The sequence below is a fragment of the Neovison vison genome, chromosome 4 (assembly GCF_020171115.1).
Source record: "Neovison vison isolate M4711 chromosome 4, ASM_NN_V1, whole genome shotgun sequence".
Lineage (NCBI taxonomy): Eukaryota > Metazoa > Chordata > Mammalia > Carnivora > Mustelidae > Neogale > Neogale vison.
The window spans coordinates 135489757-135516758 of NC_058094.1; the positions used below are offsets into that span (position 1 = coordinate 135489757).

The window sequence follows — 27002 nt, forward strand, 5'->3', positions numbered from 1 at the left end:
CCATGCTGCTGGGGAGTGTGTGACACGGCACACCCCAGACACAACGCCCCTAATGTATGTAATGTTTGTTGCTTCTCCCTGGCCCTGGGTGGCTGGTGGACTGGAGTCCCCCAAGGAGGACATATGTCTCACTGTCCGCCCGCTTCCAGAGCCCAGCTCAGCGCTCCGGGGCGCGTTACTGCTCACAAGCAGCCCTGGATTCATTGGAACTGCAGCCACACACCCAGAAACCAAACCCGGAGTCAGTCCGGTCTGCGGTGTCCATGAACGCGCTTGCCAGGAGACCTGGTCCTCAGCACCTCGGTCTGCACGGAGCTCCAGCATGGACAGAAGCTCCAGGAAGGCGAGGCTCACACCGGGAGTTTTCTCCATGTAAACCCACTCCCAGCAACGTGCCTGCACATCCTATGCACCCCGAGAATGCAGGCTGGATTGGTTGGATTCAGGGGACAAAGGGAGGAAAGGTGCATGCCTTTCAGGACTGATTTTGCATGCTAAGAAATTGCTAATGTAACACATTGGGTTCTGAAGAAGAGAGAAAGCCACACACTAAACCCAGCATTGTTTTACACAAGGTAAGATGAAACCCTCAGCTTTCTGTCCCTGAACGGTACCCTGTCTCTCCAGTCACCCTCTCCAGGCCTTTCTATCAGACCGTCACACGAGGGCTTTCGAGAGAAGGATGCTGACATTCTCCCCGCAGCAGAAATGCAAACAATTCCGCATACTTACAGTAGCCAGGAGTAGGCTCTGGAGGATTCTGGTTCTGCGGCTCCAACTCGGCCCCCGGCTGCTTCTTGGAACCTTGCAAAAGCATCAGGAACACCTTTTGGAACATTAAAAAGAGAGCTTCATATTATTCATACTCATTTCCACAACACGATGCTTTTCCTGACTTCAGTCACCCAACGAGGTCGTGATGACAATATACCCCACGCTCACACACGCATCGTTCACTTTTCATGGTGCTGGCCTGGAGCCAAGACCACTCAGGTTGTGGCAAACTGTTCGTAAGGCTGCTCCCAGGGCACAGAGGAAGGAAAGCTGACCATGGACCTCAGGGCACTTACAGGCAGAGGCCGGTCCAACCGAAGGGCAGGAGAAGGCAGAGCACAACAGGTTCCGAGAATGTGTGCCCAGCACAATGTGAGTTTGGGGCTGGCTGCACCAGCATCCTAGACACTGGGTGACCCAGCTTATTCAGTATGTGGGATGTCATGCGTGAGAACCCCCACCGGACGTGTCTTTCCCATGGTGTGCCATGTCGCCCAGAGCAGTCTATTCAAGTAACAGCTCGAGGTCCCTATTCAGTTGGTGCTGAAAACCCAAGCCCAGCTTCAGTGTGTTCAGATCCGAGGACTGGGCCCACATCAGCGAGAGCAATGAGACGCCATCTGAGCCAGGACGCCTATCCAAGCCCCAGAGCCACACCTGGAGGTTCGACGGGGTCCTTGGAGGCGTGAGAGGGCGTCCCTAACATGACCTCGACAGGTGCGAGCGAGAGGTGGGCATTTCCTGCATGAAAACCCTGCAGCGACCACCGCCGTGGGCAAGGCTAGGGCGCGGGCTTGAGCGCGAGGCTCCTTGCGGCAGGTGGGACCAGCTCCACACCCGCAGGCTGGGGACCCAGCACCCAGAGCGTCACCTGCACGGCCTCCAGAGCAGGGGTGGCGACGACCAGCGGCTGAGGTTCGGCGGATGATGGCCGGCACCCAGCCTGCACTGTGGTGTCTGTAAACAGCACCCCTCTGACTGAGCCAATCGCTTATTTGAGGAAATAAGTACAAGGCACTTACTGTCCCTGGGTGCCCGGAGGAGCCTCCAGCCTGCAAGGAAGATGGGGAGAGGGCTGCGGAGAGGAGAAGCAAGCGAGTAGGGCTGCAGGGAGAGACGCATACTCCGTTCGGGACAGAATCCTGCTGACAGAGATCCCGAGTCCTGTCCCGGTCAAGGGCCAGCAGGTTTCATGACATCTGGTGTGCTCACTTGTATTCATAAGATAACCTCATGGATTCCCAGAAGACCCCAAGGAAAAGAGGCAAGCCTCAAGGCCACGACGGGAACCACCACCACCAATAATAATAATACTGATTAATAACTAATCGCAGCACGGTGCCAGGTGTCCCCTGGGGAAAGCGATTCTGCCTCTTTGACTTAGTTTCCCCTTAGGATAAATGTTAATAATAAGATACGGGACAGAACTGTGGCAAGCAGGGAGTGTGTTTTAGACAGAAGGGAAAGAACATGCTCGCCCAAGGGAAGCTTCCGGACGCCTGGTCCTGGGAGGAGCCAAGTGGGAGGAGGAGGAGGAAGTATGAAGGGGCAAGCCCATTATGTGTTACCCCAATTAATTCGCAGCCCAACCAGTGACACCAGGACTGTTACCCCCACTTGCAAGGAGGGCCCTGAGGCCTCAAGTGAGAAGCGTTCCGCCAGGGCATTTATAGATTTTTATTTCAGGGTGATGGCATGGCTCAGTTGGGTGGAGCATCTGATTTGATTTTGGCTCAGGTCACCATGTCAGGGTCATGGGATCGAGCCCTGTGTCGGCCTTCATGTTGAGTGTTGAGTCTGCTTGAGTCTCTCCCTCTCTGTCTGCCCGTCCCCCTGTACACCCTTGCTCTCTCTCCCAACAAAAAAAATTCTTTTAAAAAATGGGCAGCTGACCCAAAAAGACATGCAGACGGCCAACAGACACATGAAAACACTCTCACCATCTCTCAGCATCAGGAAAATGCAAACCAAATCTACCACGGGAAACCAGCTGACCCGTCAGAATGGCTATCACCCAAATGACAAGAAATGACAGCTGTCAGCGAGCATGTGGGGAAGAGGGAGCCCTATGTGCGCTGTGGGTGGGAAGGCGGACCAGTGCAGACTCTCGGGAAAACAGTACAGAGGGGCCTCAAACAGTGAAAAACAGAATTACCCTGTGACCCAGCAATTCCATGTCTGGGTGTATCCGACGGAAGTGAAAACACCGCATTGAAAAGACAGCCACTCCCCGTGTTTCAGCAGCCAAGACGTGGAGTGAGCCCGAGGACTGAGGGTCCATCCATGGATGAGCAGATATGGAAGAGGCTGTATATGCCTGTGTACGCACACACACATGCACGTGCACACACGCGTGCACATACATGCACACGCACGTGCGTGCAATGGAATATTATGCAACCATAAAAAGGAAGGGACTTTTGTCATTTGCAATAACGTGGATAAACTGTGTGGAGCGTTGTGCTAAGTGAGATAAGTCAGACAGAGAAAGAAAAATACCCCATGACCTCAGCTATAGGTAGAATATTAAAAAGAAGAAAAGAAACAAAGAAACAGAGAACAGACCCGTTGGTTGCTGGGGGAGCACAGGGGCCGATGTGGGTCCAGGGGGTCAAAAGATACAAACGCGCGGTTATGAGTCAGTCCCAGGGAGCTGATGCATGGTGTGGAGACTCTGGTTGGCAGCACCGGGCTTTGCAGCTGAACGCTGCCGGGAGAGTAAGTTACGGAAGCTCTTTCCAGAAGAGAAGAACCATGCGAGGGGAGGACGTGGGCGGGACCATTGGTGGTGAAGATGTGGGCGGGGCCGTGGGAGGGGAGGATGTGGGCGGGACCGTGCTAGGTGAGGACGTGGGCGGGGCCGTGGGAGGTGAGGACATGGGCGGGGCTGGCGACAGCCATCCGGACAACACAGACACACACTAAATCATTACGTCGCACGCCCTAACTGCACACCACAGTGCGTGTCACTAAAACGGGGGGAAGAAACAAAATCTCAAGGGCCCTGGCCGGTGTGGAAGTGACTTATACTGCAGCAGGAGCACGACTGAAGGGCCCAGCCTATAGCATTTCTGCTCTTTGTTCTCAAGAAGTGGCACGGGCAAAGTTTCCGGAATCTTCGTCTGGGGGCTGATGCTTTCCCAGTCGAGGAGTGCTGTGGGGTGTGAGCCCTGACGGCAGCCTGAGGTCAGCTCCACACGGAGTATGCCGTCAATCCCTCAGGCCGCGGGGTGAGGCCCACCCCCTCACATCGTCTCAGCCCCCAGACTCGAACTGCACTTAAAGTGTCAGTTTGATGGACTTCGTCCCGGAGATGCGCCGCGCTGGCGGCATCCATGAGGCTAGCCCACTCTGCGGGACAGGGACGGCATCGTCCCACCGATGACGGCATGGGAAGAATTCCCCAAACTTCAGCCACAGCCTGACCTCATCTGTGTGTTTTATCAGCTCCCCAGAAGAAAGTCTTTTAAGATGGTAAAACCCGTGGAGAGAGCTCTGGTGCCAAGGACCGTGAGGGTCACTGGCCAGTCCCGGCAGATCTGTCCCCCGACGCCGCTCATGGAGCACGCAGCGGGATTTTGTCAACCTGGAGGACCTCTATCCGTTCCCGACAGATGTGGTAACAAATGACTGCAAACACGGGGTCTTCAAGCAGTGCCGATTTATCCTTAGTTGGCTCTGGAAGTGGAAAGTCTACTGTGGACATCCTGGGCTGGTTCCTTCTGTGCACCCCGAGAGGGAATGCACCCTCTTGCCTTTCGCAGGTCCTGGTGGTGCCTACAGGCTCTGGTGCCCGTGTTCTGGGCCCTGCACTCCACGCTCAAAGCTCACCACCCCAATCCTGGCCTCCGCGAAGACATCACCTCCCATCTGACACCTTCCTATGTCCTTCCGACAGGCAGGCTTCTGATGACACCGCCCCACCCAGGATGACCTTCGCCTTCCTGGCACAAGATCTGTGCGGCGAATGAGCTCTGGTCTGGGGATTAAGGACACAGACACTCTCGGGGCCATCATCCGTCCCAGCACCAGACCCCATGCCTCCAGGGCAACTCTGAAATAGGGACCCATGGCCCCTGCAGGGGAGGGACCAGGTTCCAAAGGCGGATCATTGAGCGGTGGTGCTTGAGCAGCTTCTGGAGATCAACCATGTGCAGGTGGATGGGAGCAAACAAGGGAAGACCCTGAGAAATGGAAGGTGCGTGTGGCCCAGTCAGACCGCGAGGGACACATACGAAGAGGGGATGCCGGATGAACCCAGTGTGACTGGCTAGGCCTTGGAGGGGCCGCGTGGAGGTGAGCTCCCGGTTTTCAATGTGTGGAGACAAAAGAGCCATGCAACAGGGACTCCCCAGGCCGCAGCCAGGACGGGAGCAGGGAGCAGTGGCACCCCACGATCAGGCCTGCACCTGACAGCCAGGCCCCCTTGCAGGTGCGGGAATGCACCCGGTATGCCCAGAGCACCCCTTTATGCCAGAGAGCAAGAAGACATGCAGATGTAATGGGGACATGTTAAAGATGCAAACCCAGGTTGGCTACATGCAGTAGGATTCCAGCATCCAAGCGAACAGGATCGCGGCAGACCGTGGCTCAGTGCATAGGGTAAGAAGCCACGACTCCTTATGGATACAGACAAGTAAATGGGGTAAAGGGAACGTGCTCCGTTTCTGTGTAATGCCAACCAAGAAATGCAGAAGGAGTCACAGAATGAGAGGACCCACCAGCTGGCAAATGTCAGGGTCCTAATGCACTCAAGCCGGGGACAGGGCAGGGGACCCGAACCAGCACCACGAGGAATGGGAACTGAATGAGTCTCAAGGCGCGTCCTCAAGAAACAATGAGAAAGGAAGAGAAAAAGAAAATTAGCTACACAGTGGAAACGCCTAGCAGGTGCTGTGGACCTGGCTGAGCCACGTTCTCGCCGCCCCACGGAGCAGACCACCTAGCACATCTCGGGCAGTCAGAAGTAAGAAGCCACCATGCCACTCCTGTCACAGGGCAGCCTCCAAACGCAGAACCTGGTCTGTGAGGAGGACAAACCCACGTGGGGGCTCACGGTGCAGAAGGGCTGTTCTGGAATCTGCAGACAACGAGGTCCCCAACCTCCCAGAAACAGGCGTTCTTGCAGAGTGACAGAGAGTAAGGAGATACCTGATGCGCCTCAGTCGTGACCCCAGATCCGATGCTTCTGCTCCTTGGGACACAAGAGGCACAGAGGAAACCAGAAGGCGAAGACTCTACAGAAATCCTTGGTTTCTAGAAATTGCCGTCCCCCTCTGTGGGATGTGGGCATCTGAGCTCATGAACCTGAGGGACTGACATCCAGAACTTTCTTGACGGAGGCACAAAGGGAACCCACTACACAGGACGTACCAGGCTGGATGGGAAGAAACGCCCCGTCTCACACAGGCAGGCTCTGCTTTCTAGATTACTGAACATGTCACCGTTATTAAAAATGCACTTCAATGTTTATAATTGGGAAGGCTCTGGGTAATTGGGGTGGGCAGGAGACACATGGGAAATCTTTGTACCTTCTCCTCCAAATTGCAGTGAACCTAAAACTGCTTTAAAAAGTAGTTGATATGTATATATATGTGTGTGTGTGTGTGTGTGTGTGTGTGTGTGTGTGTAGCAAAGGCGTGGGGTCGTGGTGTGGGGTGTGTATATATACACGCACATATATATGTATATATATATACCACTAAAAATCTAAAATTCACTCCATTTGCATTACATCAAAAGATTTTGCCCCGGCTTCAGAGCTGGCTCTGCATGTACTTCTGGTGCACAGCTGGTGGGCGGGCAGGGGTCTCCAAATCTCCCTGGCCCCCCAACCACACCAAGGAAGGTTTGCTCCATGCACTAGGACACACATGGTGACCACAACATCAGGTTTTTACGTCTCAGCCTCCCTGGCTTAGAAGCCCGTCTAGGGGCCCTGAATCACAAGGACATTTACTGGGGTTTAAAAAGAAACCCAAGCTCTAGCTGCAGAGGCAGGGGTGTCCCCGGCAGGCCCTGTGCACCTGCTGCAGTGTCGTCAGGAAACACACAGGGGGACAAAGGGGGAGCACGGGCCACGCGCCCACAGCTATGCTCACTGCGGATCGATCACAGACACAAGACAAGAAAGTCAATCCCGGCCGGTGTAAAAAGACAAAATTGGCTGCAATAGATACTTTATAGACTCCATCAAACAAAAGAAATTTTTTAAATGGCTTAATCATGTTTCCAGTTTAAGATACCTTTGTCAGAGAAGTCTGAAGACTCTAATATTATATTTTATTAAGTCTGTATTTCATATCTTTGTTTATGGTTGCCTTAAGATGGAGAGCGTCTTTCTGACTGTCTGCACGTGCATGAGAGAAAAGCAAGCTACGTGAGCGCAGGCCAGCCAGACCCTGTTCAGTATCTCTCACGCACAAAGCATGTACGGAATGTAGCAGGCAGGAATGACCACAAGAAACGGAGAAGCACGTCGGAAATCTCTGAAGGGATTAGCAGGAGGCTCTTTGCTTCTTATTGGGCTTGTTTTGGGGTGATTAGCACCAAGGACAAGGGATGGGGGAATCTGGAGAAAGAAAAGAAAAAGCAGGTTGCCGAGAACCAAGTTGAAGGGAGGGATTATTCCCTGAAGAAGGGGTAAGGACGGAATCTCTCCGTATTTTGTTGGTGTTGATGGTCACATGACCCCACGCCTCTGCTAAAATCTACTGAGTGGATTTCATGGTACCACAATTACATCAATAAAGGATTTTTTTTTTCCTCAAAGGGGGCAAAGATGAGGATGATTAAGAAATTGACCAAAGGCACATCAATGGGTATAAGTAAGAATATTTTGGAGAAGAAAGGCAAATACAAATAAGAAATAGGGATATTTAAGGAATTAGCATCAAAAGAATTTCCAGGGGGCACCTGACCGGTTCAATAGGTAGAGCCTGTGACTCCTGATCTCAAGGTTGTGTGTTCAAGCCCCATGCTGGGTGTAGAGATGATTTAAAAATAAAATCTTTTTTAAAAAAGAATTTTCTGGATGCCTCGGTGGCTCAGTCCGTGAAGCATCTACCTTCAGCTCACGTCATGATCCCAAGGGTCCTGGGATGCAATCCCATATCAGGCTCCTTGCTCAGCAAAGAGTCCGCTTTCCCTCTGCACCTCTCCGCCCCTGTCATGATACCATGTGCACGCGCTCACTTTTTCTCTCTCTTTCTGGCAAAAATAAATAAATAAAATCTAAACAACATCAACAAAAGAATTTTCAGAACTTACGCCATAATGACGCATTGCCATAACATTAAAAATCTAGAAGGACTAAAATACAGAAATGCTTAATTTCTGAATATACCAGTGTGCGTGTATTCTGGATTAAAAGAGCAGTACTCAGTGATACTGAGAAGTCCTCATGTTTGCGTGATTCCTTGCTGTTTGTGATCCGTCTCAGAATTATCGTGTTATCAGATACCAACACACACAGTGTGGGAAAGTTAGGAGGAATTTCTATGTCCTCAATGAGAAGGAGTGACGCTGTAGCCCAAGGGACCGTCCGGCTTTACCCTGACTGTAGATCTCAGCCCACCCACACCTGGGCTGCTCCCCCAGCCCCGGCGGCCCCCACTGCACTCAGCCCCTGCAGGAGAACCTCGATGCTGGAAACCAGTCACAGTGGAAGGCAGGTGGCCGCTGGAGGAATGGTTATTGGAAAAACCAACACGGCGTAAGATCAATATCTTAATCAGGCAGCTCCTATTAAACAATGGCAAATGCAGAGACGTTTCCAATCAGACTGCAGATCATGACCCTGGTCGCCCAGCACATCACTGCAAAAGGATCCTCTCTCCAGGGAGGAGGGGGTCCCCACACAAAGCCAGCTGCCCACGGCACAGAGGACCCAGGGGAGCCCCCACCTGGAAGGGACACAGGGGCAGCACCCAGCCTGGGGCCCTTCCGGGGCAGCTCCTGGACATTTTGTGGCATCCTTTCAGGTTGCACCAGGAGCCCATCCCATCAGCCTCACCTGTGGCTCCTGGTAGCTCCCAGGGACACACTCGGCCAATGGTTTGGAGTTAGGATTCCAACCCAGGGGCTCTGTACCTGGGCACCGGGACCCCTGGATTCAGCCAGAACCCCTGAAGCCTTCCCCGCGGAGTAGTCCTCACCACCCTGGGAACAGCAACCACAAAGCCCTTGTTTCTGCTTCCACTAAACCCTATCAGAAACTAAAAATTCCTGATGTTGAAGATGTGGGTGACCTCCGGTGTCCTGCATCAGCCAGGCTGGCCACGGTCGCCGCTGACAGAGGTCACCTCACTGGCCCTCAAGTTCAGCAACAGCAGCTTTCGGTGGCCCCTGTGAGTCAATGTCCCATTGCTTTGTCTGGCTTTTACTAAAGTAACACCTATAAAGGAGACGAGTGGCTTAAAAAAGATTCTGACAGATAAAAGGAGCGATACAAGCATACAAAAATGAGTAGAAGGCAGAGCTGACACCTTTCCTGGCCCAGAAGTTTCTTTGATTTAATCCAAGGCTGTGGCTGGAAATCCAACCAGACCTGATCATTTGGCAGAAAGGAAGGAGGGAATGTGGGTGAGAGGGAGGGAGGGGAAGAAGGCAGGGAGGGAGGAAGGGGGGTGGGGAAGGGAGAGAGGAAGGGGTGGGGGGAAGAAGGGAAGGATGAGAGGAGGAAGGAGAGAAGGAGGGAGGGGAGGGGGGAGGGGTAAGAAGAAGGGAGGGTTAAGAGGGAGAGGGAGGAGGGGAGAGGAGAAGGGGTGTGAAGAGAGGAAGGGAGGGATAAGATGGGGGAGGGAGGGGTGAAGGGAGGAATGGTAAGAGGAAGGAGGAAGGAGAGAGGGGAAGAAGGGGAGAGAGGGAGGGGTAAGGGGAAGGAGGGAAGAGAGGATGAGGGAGGGGTGAGGGGAGAGAAGAAGGGAAGAGAGGGAGGGAGAAATAAGAGGGAGGGGGAGCAAGGGGAGATGGAGGGGTGAGGAGAGGAGGGAGCAAGGGAGGGAGGAAGGAGGGAGGGAAAGAAATACTAAGAATATGTAGGCATCTTATATACACTGCAATTATTAATATGCCTCTCCATCACCGTCCATTTGCCCTGAACTATCAATTGCATAATGATTAACAAAGGATTTAAACGCTAAGCACCCACACGGATCACAAAGACCCCCTCGCCAAGTTTGACTGTGCTTAAATTCATGCTTAATTCACACACCAGGTAAGCCCAGCACACCACAAAATTTTGCTCTACCTAAGGACAACCATCGCAAGGACTCCTCAGCTTGCCCACTGCATCAGCAACAGACAAGACATCGCGTCCACGGGGCGCACACGTGTTCTTCCTGCCACGCGTGTGTGTTGGTGGGGAAGCAAGTGTAAGATGCCGCAGGTGAATGCTCGCTATTTTATCAATAAGTGTGTTTGGTCCAAATTGTCCTCTATTCCCCCAGGCAGCCCTGCCCTCTTCATGGGTGGCGACCCACACGGGCCATGGGCGCGCTCAGCCGATGCGAGCGTGTACAGAACCGGGAGCGCCTGCGGACACGGACAGATGCCGCCACATAGCCTGTCTGGGCTTCACCGGCAACAGCCTCGCCTCACAGTGCAAAGGAAGTTATTTTCTATAAATCTCCCCTTTCTCATGCACAGCTGATGTCTTCCTTTCCTATTTTACTAAGAAAATAAAAGCAATTAGAAAAGACCAAAAAAATTTATTTCTTTTTCCTTTTCAAATAACCCAAACTGGCAACATAGCTCTCAAAGTCGGCGTCTCTCTGTCTGCAGGGAAATGGTGATTCCCAAGTCCCCGCTCATCGCGGTTGCTAGCTGGTTGGTACGGTAGCTGGCTTGTCATCCAGGGTCCAAAAGATGGTGACACTTGGGGTGTGGCATCGCCCTGTCTGAGCCCCTGATTACTGAGCTGCCTTACGGTGCTTTGCACTCACGTCTGTTGGGCACACCAGACACACGCTGCCCCACCGCATCAGGGGACAGGGGCTTGGGAAACTCCCCCGCCTCCTGCTGTTCCACAGAGGCCCTGGCATCTGCCCCAAGTCCCCGGAGAAGATGCGACTTTCCTCCACTGTCACTCCAAAGCCATGACAACAATTTCACACCCTGTGTTTCCTTGGGCAGGAAGAATCTTTTAACACTTCTGGCGGGCTCGTTGCAAACATTAGGATATATTATGTGTCATTGTCAGTGCACGGAATAACCAAGTAAACCATTCTAATTACTTCATTTCAAAGATCAAAAACCTGAGGCTCTCGTGAGTTGAGTGATTTATCCAAGGCCCTAGGCACTGGAAGGAGATGGATTTGGATTACCACCGTCTGGGGCAATGCTCATGTCTTTTCCACTACAAAGCTCTCTCCCAGAGGCTGGACATATCTTTTGAAGTGTCCTGCTCACGGTTCATTGAGAAAGTATTTATTAGGCAAACGCTGGTGTGGGGCATGGCACTGGGTGCCGTAGGGTGCAGAAGAGTCAAACAGACACACGGCACCTCCTGCAAAGTCATGGGCACATTTGGGGACCCCACCTCGTGACCGCTGATGAGCTGTGGATTTAGGGTAAAGAAGCCAGCCTCTCTGATCCTTGCCCTTAATATGGGAAAAATAATAAGGGACAGCATTTGCATTTAAATAGTCCAGAATATAGCAAATCTTATTGTGTTTTACAACCTTTCATGACCATTTATTCCAGACCAAAGCTGCCATGGGCGGCATCTACTTGGAACGATGCTGATTCACACGCACACGGCTGTTTCTCCTCTCATGAGGCTAAACCAGGGGTGCACCTCCAGCCCCCAAATCTGTCCAAATACAGCCCAAAGTTCAGACTCTGACACTCTGAAAGTTGTGATATTTTAATTCTCATGTAAGGTTTCTAATATTCGTTCAGATTCTGTGCCAACCACGAATTACAAAGCTCACCGCCCCTGGAACTAGTCTGGACTCATAGAGACAGGGTCCAAGATCCCTTCCAGATCCTTAAATCTTAGGCTGTGTCACTGGATCTTTATGTTTTGTTTAGAGAGAGAGAGAGAAAGAGAGAGTTTGGGTGAGGGAGACAGAGAGAGAGAAAGAGATAGTCCTAAGCAGGCTCCACACTCCACCTGGAGTCCAACCCAAGGCTCGATCCCATGACCCTGAGATCATGACCTGAGCTGAAATCAAGAATCGGACCCTTAACCAACCCAGGCAGCCCAGCATCACTGGATTTTTATTCTAAATCTGCAGCACTTTCTACAATAATAGTGTAACTTAGAACTCGACTCAAGCTCGGCTGACCCCAAGGCCCCCAAACAAGGTTTGCCTTTGGTTCGGTTACACCCGTGACCACTCTTCTGGGAGGGAATGCCCGGCCCTGCCTCCCACTGGCCGCTTGCTGCTGAGAAACCACACCGAGATGGGGATGTCACCAGGCTCAGTCCCAAGGGACAGGGAAGTGGAACTGGGGAGCAGTGTGGGGCTCACCGTGAACCAGAGGAGTTCACGAGCTTGACCTGCACACCTCCTCCTCCTGTCAGCATGGGGCCATGGGCGCTGGGCAGAAGCAGGTCCACGGAGGAAGGCAAGGGCGCCTCCAGGTGAGGAGACATGGCCCGCCATTCCCACAAGTTCCTCAAAATATCACAGTTCTCAAATCTAAAAATGCTCCTTTCCCTTAAAGAGCGATAGGGACGCACGGGGCGAGCTAACCCTGCCTGTTGGCTGCCATCACAACCTGGAAATAGTAAAAATGGCTGTGTTCTCCCTCATGGCCTCCCCGTGGCCTCGCCCGCATCTGGGCACCAAGCAGGTCTCGAAGGCGCGCTTGAGCCTACCTCCTCCAGCGTGGTGTCCGAGATCCCGAAGCCCGTCACGTGCAGACTGTGCAGGTTCTGCTCCAGGGCCTGGAAGAGCCCTTTGAAGCAGGCCCTGTCTGCGTCCTGGGGAAGGCCGTAGACTAGCTCCCCGCCACTGCTGTCTTTGAGGAAAGCTTGCGGGATGTAGGTCTGGATCAGAGACGTGGCTCGGGCAACGTCCTTCGGGTCATCGGCCTCCAGAACAGAAGGCTGTCCCAAAAAGGAAGGGGGAGCCTTAGTCCCAAAACACCAAGTTTCCGTCATCTGATGTCATGCGTGAAATTCCAGTGCAAAGCAGCAAGAGGGAGCGGTATCACTTGAGCCTCAACCATTGCAAGGATACGTTGAACGTTTCTGACAGAGGGGAGCCTCCCACGCCCACCTTGGTGTTGGTTCCCAGGTGCATCAGGCAGGCCTGAGGAGGGCTGTGCTCACACACACATCCCGCTCCTGGGGAGAATCCCTTCTGGAGTACAGGACATGGGGTCGGGTGTTCTTAAAGGGGGGACAAGGGTGTCCCACCCACAGAGGGAAGGAACCACAACAGGGTAATGAGATACTCATCCCAAGTCAGAGAGGAGGCTTGACTCAGGCCACATCCCCTGGACCCCAAGCCCAGAGGCACCCCTGCCCACCCCTTGCTGACAGGGCCTCTGACATGTGCCTGTTACCCTACTCATCCCTTGCTGCTTTCGAGGAGGAAGGAGCCTCCTAGATGGACCTTCGATGTCAGAAAAGCACTTCTGGAGCATCTGGCCCATGGTGCTGCCTGGCCAGACACGGGTTGGGCTGGTACCCATCAGGGACTTCTGACCCCCATCTGGTTCCTCTCAGTCACGATGCACTGTGGTGGTCACAGGGGCTCACGGCCCTGCTCAGCCCAGGGATATTCATTCCGCATCCCAGCTCGTGTGCCCAGAGGCTCTGACTCAATTGCCGACTCCCTTTCTAACCCACCCCTCACCAGTGACTCTGTCCGTGGACACCAGTGACTCTGCCCGCAGCTCAGCCTCCCCTGTCCCAACCCGCCGGGAGCCCCGCGGCCACCCTCCCCCAGCCCCACGTTGCCAGCCGCCGAGCCCACCGCACAGACACCACCGTCACCACATCCTGGCTCCCTCTTGCTCTGGTTCCCCGTCCCTGCACCTGTCCCGGGCCTCCTTTCGGATTCCGGGAGTGTCAAGGACCAGAGTGGACACAGAATCAGCACTTGCCGGTTTGCACTTGCCGGTTTGCTCCAGCTTCCTACCTGTTTGATGAGGGTCAGGCTGAGCCCCTGGCCGTAGGCCTCAGTCAGGCAGAAGGGGGGCGCACAGCAGCGCAGCCGGCCCTGCTCCAAGAAGGCCACGCGGTCACTGAGCGCTTCCGCCTCGTCCAGGTGGTGGGTCGTGAAGATGATCGTCCGACCTGTGTCCCGACACAGATGGGTCAGAGCCGGCACCGTGATTGCCTTGGGGTGGGGGAGGGGAAGAGGGGCCCAGAGACGATTCAAAGACCACCGCTAATTTTTACGTCCGAAAATGCAGAGACGCGCAGAAGTGACTTGGCCACAGACTGGAGGGGATGCTTCTTCCTCTGCGGGTCCCTGGGGTTTTGATGCTATTTTTACAAATAGCATTTTTACAAATGCTCCATCCCCTGGTGAGTCACAGGGGCCAGGGTCATGCACAGAGAGTGACACAGAGGGGCCCATGTCTGGCCACACTCACCCATCACATGTGACAAGAGAGAAGCAGCCACTCTGACTGCAGACAGTGGGCTTGGGTCATGGGCAGGGGGCCGCCTGCGGGCAGGTGGGGACGCGAGCCAGGGGATACCCCGGGAGCAGACCTCAAAAAAGCCCAGGGGCCACCTTTTGTGGAAACAATTGTTGTTTTTGGTCTTTTACTTTATATTTATTTACTTGATAGAAAGAAAGTGAGCACAAGCAGGGGAGAAGCAGGCAGAAGGAGGGGGGAAGCAGATTACCCCCTGAGCAGGGAGCCTCATGCGGGGCTGGATCCCAGGACCCTGAGATCATGACCTGAGCCAAAGGCAGATGCTTAAAGGACTGAGCCCCCCAGGCGCCCCTCTTGTCTATTTTAGTAACAGTAACAATAAAGTGTCATTGACCGAACCCCCAGCTGCCCGTACCGAGCCACGCCCTTCTGTAGACAGTACATCTCCTCCTCCCTAAATCCTACAAGCGAGAACCCTGATGCCTGAGGAATAGGATCATTTCTCCAGGGTTGGGCAGGCGTGGACAGCAGGAGCGTGAGCAGAATCACTCGTCATGCGTAGATTGTTCCGGCATCTTCCCCTTCCTGACTTCTTCCAAGGGAGCCCCGTTCCACTCAAGGGCTCAGCGCCACGCATCGCAGGAGAGAGGGAACGGCGCATCAGATCCCAGTACCCTGAGCCCCAGGCGCACCGCTGTGCCCACACGGGGCCGTCCCGCCCAGCAGGGAGAGAGTGTGTCCAGCCCGCAGATCTGCATCCCAGACACCGGGGGGGTCTGGGGCTCTGTCCAGGACCAGCCACACATCCTGACTCTTGAGAATTGATTTCCTTGTGGTCCTGCCTGTGTCATCGGCTCACGTCTCACTGACTGGCCCTCCAAACGCCAAAATCACTACTCACCCACCAAGGACAGGGAGAAAACTAGGAAGTGTAACAACAGAATCTGAAGACAGCGGTCTGTTTCCGAGAATCGCATCGCTTCGGGTTTGCTGTGGGAAGACATGGTCACACTCACGACTCAGTGTTCTGACCACTGAGCCTGGAAGACTCAAACCAACGAGAGCAGCAGGCTGGGTATGGAATGCGTGCAGAGACCGCAGGCTCAGAGACAATGGAAGCATGTGCTGCTCTGCTTCCCGCCTGTCTTCTTTACCAGCCCCCCTCGGGAAGGCGGAGAAACCATTCAGTGCAGGCTAAATTGGCTTCATCTCTGTTTCCTCTATCCCTCCAGTGGGGTTCGGGGTCCCATGCACAGAAGGCTCGGGGGTCCCCATTCTGTGACTTCTCACAGCAATGAGTGAGGACCAGGATGTCCGGCACTTTGGTCAGCATCCTGTGATCTTGGGGCTATGCACTAGTTTAGGCAGAGCCCCAAAAGGATCAGGTCACAGCATGGAGCACCCCTGCTCCTTGGGCCTCACCTGGGTCTGGCTGGCAGCTGGCCTTGAGCCTTCATCCTGGCTTCCGTGCCCTGCTCTTTGCCCATGCCCAGGGCCCACGAATGTGTGGGACACCAACTATGGGTGCCTGCCTGGGCTCTGGCGCCCTGCTTGGCTACGAAGACCATGGTGAGGTTGCATGTGACCTCATGGTGAGGTCACATGAGCCCATGCCATGGACACAGCCTCGCTTTGCTGGTGCAACTGCTCCCCCCACTCAAGCCAACGCCCAGAAAGGAACAGAAGGTCACATCAGCTTGTTCCATTTTCCTGCTCCCCTGCTGTCTTCCCGGCCTGCAGCCCCCATGTTCCTGGGACAGAAAGGAACACGATGGCTTTTTCATGTTTCCTCAGTGTCGTCCTCCTCCCTGATCCCGGCCTTATGACAATGCATAAGAGACAGACGAGGCATCTCTTCTTCCTCAGGACAGAGATTATGGCCTGTGTCCTCTGGGCACGGCCCTCTGAATGCTCAGAAACATGGGGTGTCTTTCTGGTTGTCTTTGTGTGTCTCCCGTGGCAAGTCCTCATCTCCCCAGGGACACAGAGGCTCTAGGTGGGGTCAGAAGGTTCCACACACAAAGGTAAGAGAGAAAAAACAGAACAGTTTCTCAAGAGTTGGTGGTGACTGTTCCATGACACTCCTATACCCAAGCCCGGTGTCCCTCCTCCTGCCGCTTCCTTCCAAATTGGGGTGTTTCTACATGAAATACCTACACCAGGTCTTCTTAGCTGTCAAGATCAGAGAAAGAGCCACAGGTGGGGTCAGTAACTGCCAGCCCAAAGCCTCAGCTGGACACATGGGACCCGGAAGGCCTACCCCAGCACCCCCGGCCACCCGGGGCTCAACGAGCTTTCGCTGGAGGCTTGCGTCATCCACACGTCCACCTCTCCATGCCCTGCTTCCCTCACCAAAGGAGAGGAGGCTTGTGCCACACGCCAGCTAGAATACCTGCTCTAACAACCTGGGGTTCCAGAACGGCACCCAGTTTGGACTGAAATCACATCTACCAAGCACTGGTCACGGTTGGTTTAGGAGATGAGACACAAAGTGGCCAAATCCTCGCAGACCAGAGACGTTATGGAACAGATGCACCTCGGGGCCCCCGGTGGCTCCGTGTGTTAAGCTCCAACTCTTGGTTTCATCTCAGGTCATGACCTTGGGGTCATGGGATCGAGCCCTGAGTCAGGGTCCACACTCAGCACAGAATCTGCTTGAAATTCTCTCTCTCTCTCTCCCTCTGCCCCTCCCCCAACTTGAGAACATGCTTCCCCTCTTTCTGAGATAAATAAATACAAGTCTTTTTAAAAATAAAAAAATAGGGGCACCTGGGTAGCTCAGATGGTTAAGCCTCTGCCTTCAGCTCAGGTCATGATCTCAGGGTCCTGGGATCGAGCCCCACATTGGGCTCCCAGTTCCGTGGGGAGTCTGCTTCTCCGTCTCCCCCTGCCTCTTCCCTTGCTCTCTCTGTCTCTCTCTCAAATGAATAAACAAAATCTTTAAATAAATAAATAAATAATGAAAATTAACAGATAGATCTCTATACCTTCTTGTGACAATTCCTTCTTCTGTAAAAGGCAGTGTGTCCTTATGGGGCTCAACCTGGCTTCTTCCACAATATGGACAGGAGGCACAGCAGAATGACACCCCGTTCCTACCTTCACGGTACTTGAGGAGAATGTCCCAGATGCCACGGCGCGAGCAAGGGTCCACCCCGCTGGTCGGCTCGTCCAGAACCACGGTCCTCGAAGTGCCGATGAAGGCAATGCCGATGGACAGCTTCCTCTTCATGCCTCCGGACAGGACGCGGGTCTGTTTGTGCTGATGCTGCGTTAACTCCACGTCCTGGAGAGTCCTGGAAGAAAAACAAAGCCCTCATTCTTCCCCCTGAACGCCCGAAAGCCTTGCTGCAGATTTCGGCCCACCAAAAAGGACCACTAATGGCCAAGAACGTGTGAGCCACAGACACCCGGAGGAGGCCTAGAAGCCTCCTGAGTCCTGACGCTCACGAATCCTGACACAACGGTGCGGACCTTCTTCAGGTTCAGGTGGAATCTTGCCCACGGGCCCTGAGTGAGGGCTGGACAGCAGCATCCACCAAGGTCTGTCTCTGGAAAATGCTCATCTCCTCCCTGGTGGAGAATATTCTCAAGGGCCCTACTTTCCTCAGGATGCTGGGAGCAAGTGGGCTGGTTGGGGGGGGAAGGGGGGTCAGAGGGAGCGAGGCAGCGGCCCAGCTCCAGCGCCCACCGAGGGACGGTCTGCAGAATCCCGGAGCGTCCAGCCCACATGCTCTACGCTGGCAGCCACCCGCCTTCCTGATGGAGAACTTCCTGGGAGATGCCACCAGCAATGCACGGTTCATCAGCGACCGTTCTTGTGGAAGTCGGCTGCCGGCTCCCTCCCAGGGAACATGCGAGCGAGAGCTCCTGTCTCAGACACCTGTGCAAAGAAAGCCTCCCCAGCCAGGCCTCACTCCTGTGGCCGACTCTTTGCTCACAAATAAGCATCCCACTGTCCACTGTCGACTCCACAGATCCTCATCCCTGTCTCGCCCCTCTGACACGGCCCCCGCCCGCAGCGGCCTCCCAAGCCTTGCCCAGGGCACTCAGACCGAAGTCGATTCCCGCCCCCACCAAGCTGCGGGCGTCCTTCTCACTCCCGGATCGCCAACAGCCAGTCAGACACGAAGCTGGATGAGAGACGAATCATAAGGCTTCCGCAGAGCTGAGCATCAAGAACCATCTGGTTCCAGAAAGTTCCAGAATCCTAGGCAAAGATTTGGGCGAAATCTTTGCCTAGGACTTCCTTGCCAGATCCCTAAATAAATGTGTCCTGTCCGTTTCATTAGTCACACACTTTCCATCCTGGCCCAGGACGAGCTCATGGGACTTCCCAGGGCCTGACCCTCCTTGTGTTTGGAGCAAGTATGACTCGGCATTTTCCTGGTAAATCTCAACCAAAATTTATACCAGTCACTTAGGAGCCTGCTTTTCAGGTGTTCCCATTGGAGACAGCACCCCGGTTGGGAGGAGGGGACAAATGGTTCGTTTTCATTAAACAACCTCTAGTCTAGACCCTCCATTCCCACGGCGATGAGGCCACCACCCCCACCTGGGGACCTCACTATAGCAGAGTTCATGACTCCTAAAACCACCTCACCCACACCAACCAGAGATCAGTCGGCCAAGAAAACAAACAGAAACCGAGCCAGTAAGAGATCAGGTGACCTCAAGCATGTGCATCCTAAGAACATCTCTATGGCAAGCCCCAAACCCCTCCAATCTCTGTCAAGGCCTGAACCCATCACACTCACTCACAGCCAGCAGCACCCTGGACCTTGTTGCTTTGTGACCCGCCCCCCCCCCGAGGTCGATGCCAGCTCATCGTGGCTCCCAGCATCACTCAACCCCACCACACTCAGCTGCCCACTGTCCTCCACTCACCCCAGGCCCTCCCTCCCTTCCTCTGCGAGTGTGATGTCTCCATGCTCTGCTCACCTCCTCCCATCTCCCCTGAGCGGGCCCTGAGCCCCTCGGCACCCCCTCTCCCCAGCACACAGGGCAGCTCCCGGGCAGGTCGTCCTCTGTATTTCAGGTCACTTGCTCTGTATTTGAAACACCCATCCTCTCCCCACGCCATATTTCCATCTTGTTACTATCCCACCTCTGCTCCCTCTCTCTCCACTGTCTCTTTAATGAGCTCCAAGAACATCTTCCTCCCCATCATGTTCCTAAAACTGCTTCCATTTCCGGCTGCTCACCAAGGACCTCCATGTCCTAAATCCACAAGCCGTTCCTCAGTCTTCATGGCCCTTGACCCCAAATAGCATCTGATGTGCTTGACCATCATCCTTCATGGACCTGCCTTTTCCTTCCCCATGGTCTCTCCTTCTCACCCCTGGCTGGTCCCACTCATCCCTGCATTGTCTTCACATCCAACTGCTCAGCACTCAACCCTCTGCCCTTCCTTGTCTACCCATTCTCGGGACCTCAGTGACTATCACCAATGACCTACCAGCATCATGCTGGAGTCCCCCAGCACGCCCCACATGCCCAAGAGCCAATGAGACCATGTAACGACATCTCAACTAAAGTCCTGATAAAGTTCCTCTTCAGACTTCTCTTATCCCCTCTAGGCCAATTTAAGGGCAAAACAGGAGTGACCTGCCCTCCTGACAGACGCTCTCTCTAAAGATTCTTCCGGGGATCCCACCTCCCTTGGAGCACAGGCTAACAGATCTACGAAATCGAAGGCCTGTCCCGGACCCACTTCGGACTGTGCTGGCTCCAAATCCCTGGCTTTCAGCTTCCGCCCCTCTCACTGAGAAGCGCTGTCCTAAAACATGATCTCTCTCTGATTGTTTTTGTGCAAACTGGCTTCTTTGCTAAGTAACACACAGCACAGTGGTAACTATTACGGTGGCCTACATCAAAAAAAAAAAAAAAAAAGATGAAGCCCAGACAGCGTGGTTAGGAACCTGACTTAAGCGAAGTCACAGAGTTTGCTGGGACCCAGCGTGGCTGCAGAAAGGTGGCTGGATCCCCGCATCCCTGCAGCAGCACTGCACGGCTATGAGCTGACGGGGGAGGGAGGGCCAGGCAGGGGGACACCGAGGCCGTGCCCACGGATGGATTGAGCAGCAAGTCATTTCACCTGCCAGGCTCGGTTTCCAGTAATACCACCAAAGGTCATAAGCCACCATGTGGGTTCCCATGGGCCCTGTTCACAGCGGTCTCTGTCCCCAGTCTCTCCCAGCACTGCGCACTCCACTCTGGGGTCACAGGATAAGCTTACCAGAGCCGTGGCAGCCGCGGCTAATCACCCCCCCTAACCCCCTGCCCACGAGCACCTACTTGTGTGAGGAAGTTCGACCCCCTCCTCAGGACCACTTGGACTCCTGGCAGCCAGTTCTCAGCCCACCCCCCATTCTGTCATCTCCCGAGCCCCAGACACAAACTTTCCACACGCAGCCCGGGCCACACATTTCCAGCTGTGCCCCCCCACCTCCCCCCGGAGAACAGACCAAGTCCCGTTCAGTCTTCCCTGAGAACCTTCACTGGAAATCCAGCGCTGGCAGCGGTGTCCTGACTCCACAGGTAAGAGCTATTTGCTAGTTCGGGGAGAGCCTAGGTGGCTCAGCCGGTTAAGCAACCGACTCCTGCTTTCAGCTCAGGTTGTGATCTCAGGGTTATGGGATCAAGCCCCGTGTTGGGCTCCCTACTCCGCGTGAAACCTGCTTGGGATTCTGCCTCTTTCTGCTACTATTCCCGCCCCACCCTGCCTGTGCTCTCTCTCTCTCTTAAAAAAAAAAAAAAAAAAAAAAATTTGCTAGGGGTTTCTTCTCATAAATAAAGACATCGGAGATATTTTTAAAGACTCTCTTCCTACACCCACCACTACCTTATGGGGCAGAGGGCAGGAGGAAGAAGACACAACAGGCGCTGACCTATTGACTTGCTGACTCAGCTCCTTCCAGGTCCACTGTGGAGCCTTTACAGAGGCAAAGAGCAGCAGGTGCTCACGGACAGTGAGGTTGTCGAACAGGACCCCCTGCTGTGGACACACGCCCAGCTCCTTTCTGATGGAGGACAAGTCTGTCTGCAGGTTCCTGCCATTGATGATGATGGTTCCAGAGGTGGGAGCATAGAGTCCCGTCAGCATAGATCTGCCAGAGAAAAGAAATCAGCAGAGGACGGAGGCAGTGGCTGGTTCCAAGGTGGGCAACCCAGGCCTCCCCAGGGCAACCTCCCCCCGGACCTGTTTTCCACTCCTCGGGTTGTTGGCTGGTTTCATCTTGGAAATGTGGGCTTATGGCAGTGTTTACACGCCCCTCAATATGCTGATCAGAGACCATTCCAGTGCGTGGGAGTTTAAAATTATAAATCCAGCTCTGTTTTACAGATAAGGAAACCAGCTCAAAAAAGGCGTGTTTGGGACATTTGGGGGACTCAGTCGTTAAACGTCTGCCTTCAGCTCAGATCCTGGGATCGAGTCCTGCATCCGGCTCCCTGCTTGGCAGGGAGTCTGCTTCTCCCTCCACTGGCCCTCTTCGGAAGCTCGCTGGTCCGAACTGACCTAAGGAAGCCAGGGGACCCCGTCATCTCGGGACATTTACTGTTTTGAGACTGTTTTCACGTTTCTAAGAAATTATACATACCCCCATCCCAGCACGTAGCAAATCCCTAAGTACTTATGTAAGAGACAGGGAAACGTGTGTCTGCAGATGGTCACAGCCACTGGAAATGCACTCACTGCCACCCACACCAGGAGCAAGGACAAGCACCCTGTGGGCTATACAGAGCCCAGGGCTGGGCGGTCAGCGGTGGAGGTATTACCGCTACCAGGAAGCCCCCAGGCATCAGCACAATGAAATAAGCCAGACTGGATTCCATTTACATGACATTCTAGAAAAGGCAGCCTCCTTTACAGCGACAAACCTCCGATCTGTGGTCACTTGGGGGTCAGGGTCGGGGGGCACAGGAAAGCACCAAGAGGGGGAACGTGCTCTGTTTCACCACCATGATGGTCACTGGTGCGTGAGCCAAACCGGGTTTGGAGCTCAGCAAACCGCCCAGAGCGACTCAGACACGTCCCAGACACGATCCCAGAGGAACGCATCCAGGGACCTCGAAACTTGGAGAAACTCCAAATTTAAGTCTAATTGTTCTGCTGAATGCAAACACCAGGTTTTGCTTTAAGAAACACGAGCTCGCCAGAGCATGATGTAGGAGGCCGACCTTCAGAGTTGTTATGCCACGGAATGCTTACTCCCACCCAAAAACACGGCAAGCATGCTCAGGGGCCTCTCCGGATCCATTCAGCATCGACACCAAGAGAAAACTTTCTTTTTTTTTTTTTTTTTCTCTTTTGATTTCCCTCCTAGTTGAGATTTCTGAAGCTTTCTGCATGTTATTTTGCTACTTTTCTCAAGAAGTTCAAAGGAGAGTAACTCAATCAGAGAAAGACAATGATCACATGATCTCACTCCTATGTGGAATTTGAGAAACAAAACTGATGAACACAGGGGAAGGGGAATACAAATAAAATAAGCGGACATCTGAGAGGGAGGCCGACTATGAGAGAACCGTAACTGGAGGAAACACGCTGAGGGCTGCTGGAGGGGAGGTGGGGGAGGGGTGGAGAAACTGAGTGGCGGGCATGAAGGCGGCCACGCGACAGAATGAGCACGGGGAGTTAAATGCAACTGATGAATCGCTGACCTCTACTTCTGAAACCAATAATGCACTCTATGTTAATTGATTGAATTTAAATAAAATATAATAAATCTTTTTTTTTTTTTTAAAGAAGCTCAAACTTGGGGTGCCTGGGTGGCTCAGTGAGTTGAGCCTCTGACTCTTGATTTTGGCTCAGGTCATGGTCTCAGGGTCCTGGGATCCAGCCCCACATTGGGCTCCCTGCTCAGTGGGGAGCCTGCTTCTCCCTCTCCCTCTGCTCCCCTTGCTTGCACTCTCTCTCTCTCAAATAAATAAATAAAATCTTAAAAAAAAAAAAAAAAAAGGAAGTTTGGCGCATATAGTCCTTTTCCTTGTTTAACTAAGCATGCTTTAGTCCTACTGAAAAAGAACAGAGAAATGGGTTTATTCGCAGGACAAGTTTGGCAATGTCCGTGGTCTAACCTAAATGGCCTCGGGCTGCTTTGCGAGCCTTCCACCTTCAAGCTCTTTATTCCTCTGGGATCCCTTGATTGGATTCTTTAATCAAATGTGGAGCCAGTGGACCCCAAACGAAAGAACCAAAAAAAAAAAACAAAAAACCATAACCACACAAAAAGCAGAACATGATAAAAAGATTACTGAGGCAATTAAAACATTTGCAGACATCGTGCCAAATTTCATCTTCCCAGATAAGCGAGCAAAATTCAGCATAACGTAGGACAGTGAGAAGTGTCCTTGGGCTCTCAAAGACTGAAGTAAAACCATGGCACATTACTTGCTGGGAATAAAAGAATTAGGGAAAAGACACCCCCCCCACCACCACGAACTCTGTACCCAGAGCACGGAGAGGCTCGGGTGAGGGCTCGGTCCTCTGTCTCCAAACAGAAATGAAGGAAAACAAGCGTGATCTCAAGTGAATTGAGACTGTTCTTAGAAGTCTGTGTGAGACGAGGATGAAATGGGACTCACATGACGGTGGTTTTCCCGGCGCCGTTGGTCCCCAGCAGGGCAGTGATCTGGTCTCTGTGGAAGGTGAGGGTCAGGTCCCGCACGGCGGCCTTGTGTGGCTCGTACTCCTTAGTCACGGACACCAGGGTGACGCCTGGGGGCCCTCCTCCAGGCTTTCCCTCCCCGTTCTGCAGCGCGGACCCTGAGAAGAGATGATGCAGGCTTTTCCTGGCGGACCCTGCAAGCCCCCAGGGTAAGGCTCCCAAGCACCAGTGCAGGGCCTGCCATGGACTTGAGCTGCAGCTCTGGGAAACACACAGCAACTCAAAACCCTTCCTTACCAAAAGCAAAGGGAGAAATTAGATTAACGGCAAAACTTAAATGAAATGGCTGGTGGCAGGGGCGCCTGGGGGGCTCAGTCCGTGAAGCGGCTGCCTTCAGCTTAGGTCATGATCCCAGGGTCCTGGGATCAGGCTCCCTGTTCATCGGCGAGCCTTCTTCTCCCTCTGCCTCTGCCTTCCGCTCCCCCTGCTTGAGCTCACTCTGTCTCTCAAATAAATAAATAAAAATCTTAAAAACAAACAAACAAACAAAACATTGCAATGTTGACTGTGGTATCAACTATCATGATGGGAGCTTGTGTATCTACAGACTGTCCCTGAAGTCTTAATTTCATGGACCAGCAGGTGTAAGTGACACACAGAGGGCCACAGGGATGGGGGTGTGCCCTGTCTCCCTGGCCGCACGCTCCTTGCTTGTAAGGGGCAGCAATGGTCTTGCTTTCATGACAATGTTGGAGACACTAGCATTGGCGATGTCTACAGCCCACAGCCCCGGGAAGCTGTCCCCCTTTGTTTTAGCTCCTCACACACATTCATGCTGCACCCAGCACACAGAAAGGCTGCAAACAGCAGTTGACGGGGGTAAAACCCCAGGGCTCTGGCCCCCAGGCTCAGCATCATCAGGGAATTCTCTCCGGCCACTTGGCCTCCAGCTTTGCTTCTGAGCCCAAGACCAGCCCCGGCCAGGCAACAGCCACAGAAGGTGCACCCAGTTACAGTGCCTTGACCCAGATGAAAAGCAGAAGCAAAACCTGCCAGAAGGGAAGACCCATATCTAATACCGTTACCGCTCACAGACCTTTGTTATCAAAGTGCTCGTTGATGAAGGACAGGTCAGAACCAGTCGCCTGTGGTGTTTTTGCCACGAAACCCCACAAACTCTGCCAATATGACGCAGTAAAGGGAAAATACCACGGTTTCCTTAGGCCGAAATTTCCTAAAAAATAAGATACAGTTAAAATCGGTAGACTTCTTGTTTTCTATTTGGAAGATTCTGTACGAGAATGTCTTCGCTAATTAGTATGCAATGTTATTCCATGTTAAACTGTTGAAGGCACATCCCACATGTGACCCAGGGACAATCCAGGGGATGGGGTGTTAGCCGTGTGGGGAGCCCCCACGCTCCGTCTTCAGCCTGACCCACGCCCCCCTCCCCCAAGTGCTCCGTGAACAGGCAGGTATTTATTAAGAATAAAAGTAACATTGAACGATTGCTGAATGTTCCCCAGAGGAAAACTCGCCCAGCCCCACTGCCCCATTACAGAGCTGTCACTCTCTTGTCCCGACTTTGATGTTTGCATGGTTCCTAGACACGGATTAACAGCGTGAAGGAATTAATCCATTAGAACATCGACAAAGAACACATAATGCAACATTTCCATATGAAACATCGACATTCTTCAAACGTACTCTCCAAATTCATTCCGGCCCACTTAATAGTCACTTTGCCCTCATTATATGTTGAAATGAAAGTGGATTTAATTATTAACACCTCTCAATTTTCTTTAACACATCCATTCTGGCCTAAATTCGATGCGTGTTCCAAATCCTCCAAGCGATTGAAGAGATAAAGGCCTACGTGAGGACTGTTTTGACACCTGGACCCTCCCACCGAGGGGAGGTGGCTGACCTCATCCTGTCCAAGCCAAAGATTCAGAGACGTGATCACAAAGCAGAACGGGCAAGTGAAGGAGAGTGTGGAGCTAGTATCCTGTCTAACGGTCACTTCTGGTACAAGTTGAGCTGAGTGGCCCAAAATACATGTTGCAATCCGAACCCCCAGTAACTCAGAATGGGGCAGTATTTGGAGGAAGGCTTTCAAGAGATAATTAAGGTTCAGTGAAGTTGCTGGGTCAGCCCTCATCCGATCTGGTGCCCTTACGGGAAGAGATTAGGACACAAACAGGGAGTGCGGACAGACCAACAGGACACGAGGAGAAGGAGGCAGACCTCAGGAGAACCAGCCTTGTACATGCCTGGATCTTGGACCCCTCCAGAATCCAGGGTGGGAGAGACTGGATTTCTCTTGGTTAAGCCATGCAGCCTGAGTCATCACACCTGCCCTAGAAAATGTGCAACACACAGGCAGAATGTTCTCCAAGACTCTAGCAAACCACTAACTACCCCTACCCAGCAAGAGGCGAGCAACCCACGGATAATGATATCCTCCACATGCTCTCCCTTCCGACCCTGCCCAGGAGCCCCTCTATGTTCATTCACATGGGCCTATGACCACGCAGTGTGGGGGTCTATGACCACCTCTCCCTCCCAGGGGAAAGGACACAGGCTGCTGAACTATATGCAGCAGCCCCGCGGTACAAGCCTCTCTGAATGCAGCAGTGACAATACTCCGTTGCCTTCGATCCAAACAAGACATGCATGGGAATGGAGGGCAGGGCTCCTGCCCGGGGCATGCATGCTGAGTTTGCAGAAATAAAAGAAGAGAAGCCAACAGAGGAAGCAGGAGACTCTTCCACCAGAGCTGGTGGCTGCTACTCCAGCCCCCGCATCAAGCTGCCATCTTCTGCTGAGGGACCCTGTTCTGTGACCTTCAGTGACTGTCCTTGACAGCATCCCTGTGAGCGGGCGCCGCCTGATGGATGGGCAAGTGGGCGACAGATCCACATGCCCTTCTGGGGGCAGATCAGAGTCTGCGTGAGCAGGAGCAACGGCGGCACCCGGACACATGGTCAGGAGTTCAAGGACCCCCTAACCATCCCCAGGAGGTTCACAGAGACCTGATTTGGGGTCATG

At 53.4% G+C, this 27002-nt stretch overlaps 1 protein-coding gene across 1 annotated transcript in view; it reads right to left on the minus strand.

Moving 5' to 3' along the window:
• ABCA13 (ATP binding cassette subfamily A member 13) overlaps window positions 1-27002 on the minus strand; it is a 330719-nt gene that overhangs the window by 139937 nt on the left and 163780 nt on the right. The window contains exons 37-42 of the mRNA XM_044246994.1: window positions 25048-25185; window positions 23929-24109; window positions 21231-21449; window positions 17440-17636; window positions 13872-14029; window positions 12602-12832 (exon numbers count right to left, since the gene is read on the minus strand). Coding sequence (XP_044102929.1) covers window positions 12602-12832; window positions 13872-14029; window positions 17440-17636; window positions 21231-21449; window positions 23929-24109; window positions 25048-25185 — 1124 coding nt within the window. The remainder of the gene's footprint in view (window positions 1-12601; window positions 12833-13871; window positions 14030-17439; window positions 17637-21230; window positions 21450-23928; window positions 24110-25047; window positions 25186-27002) is intronic.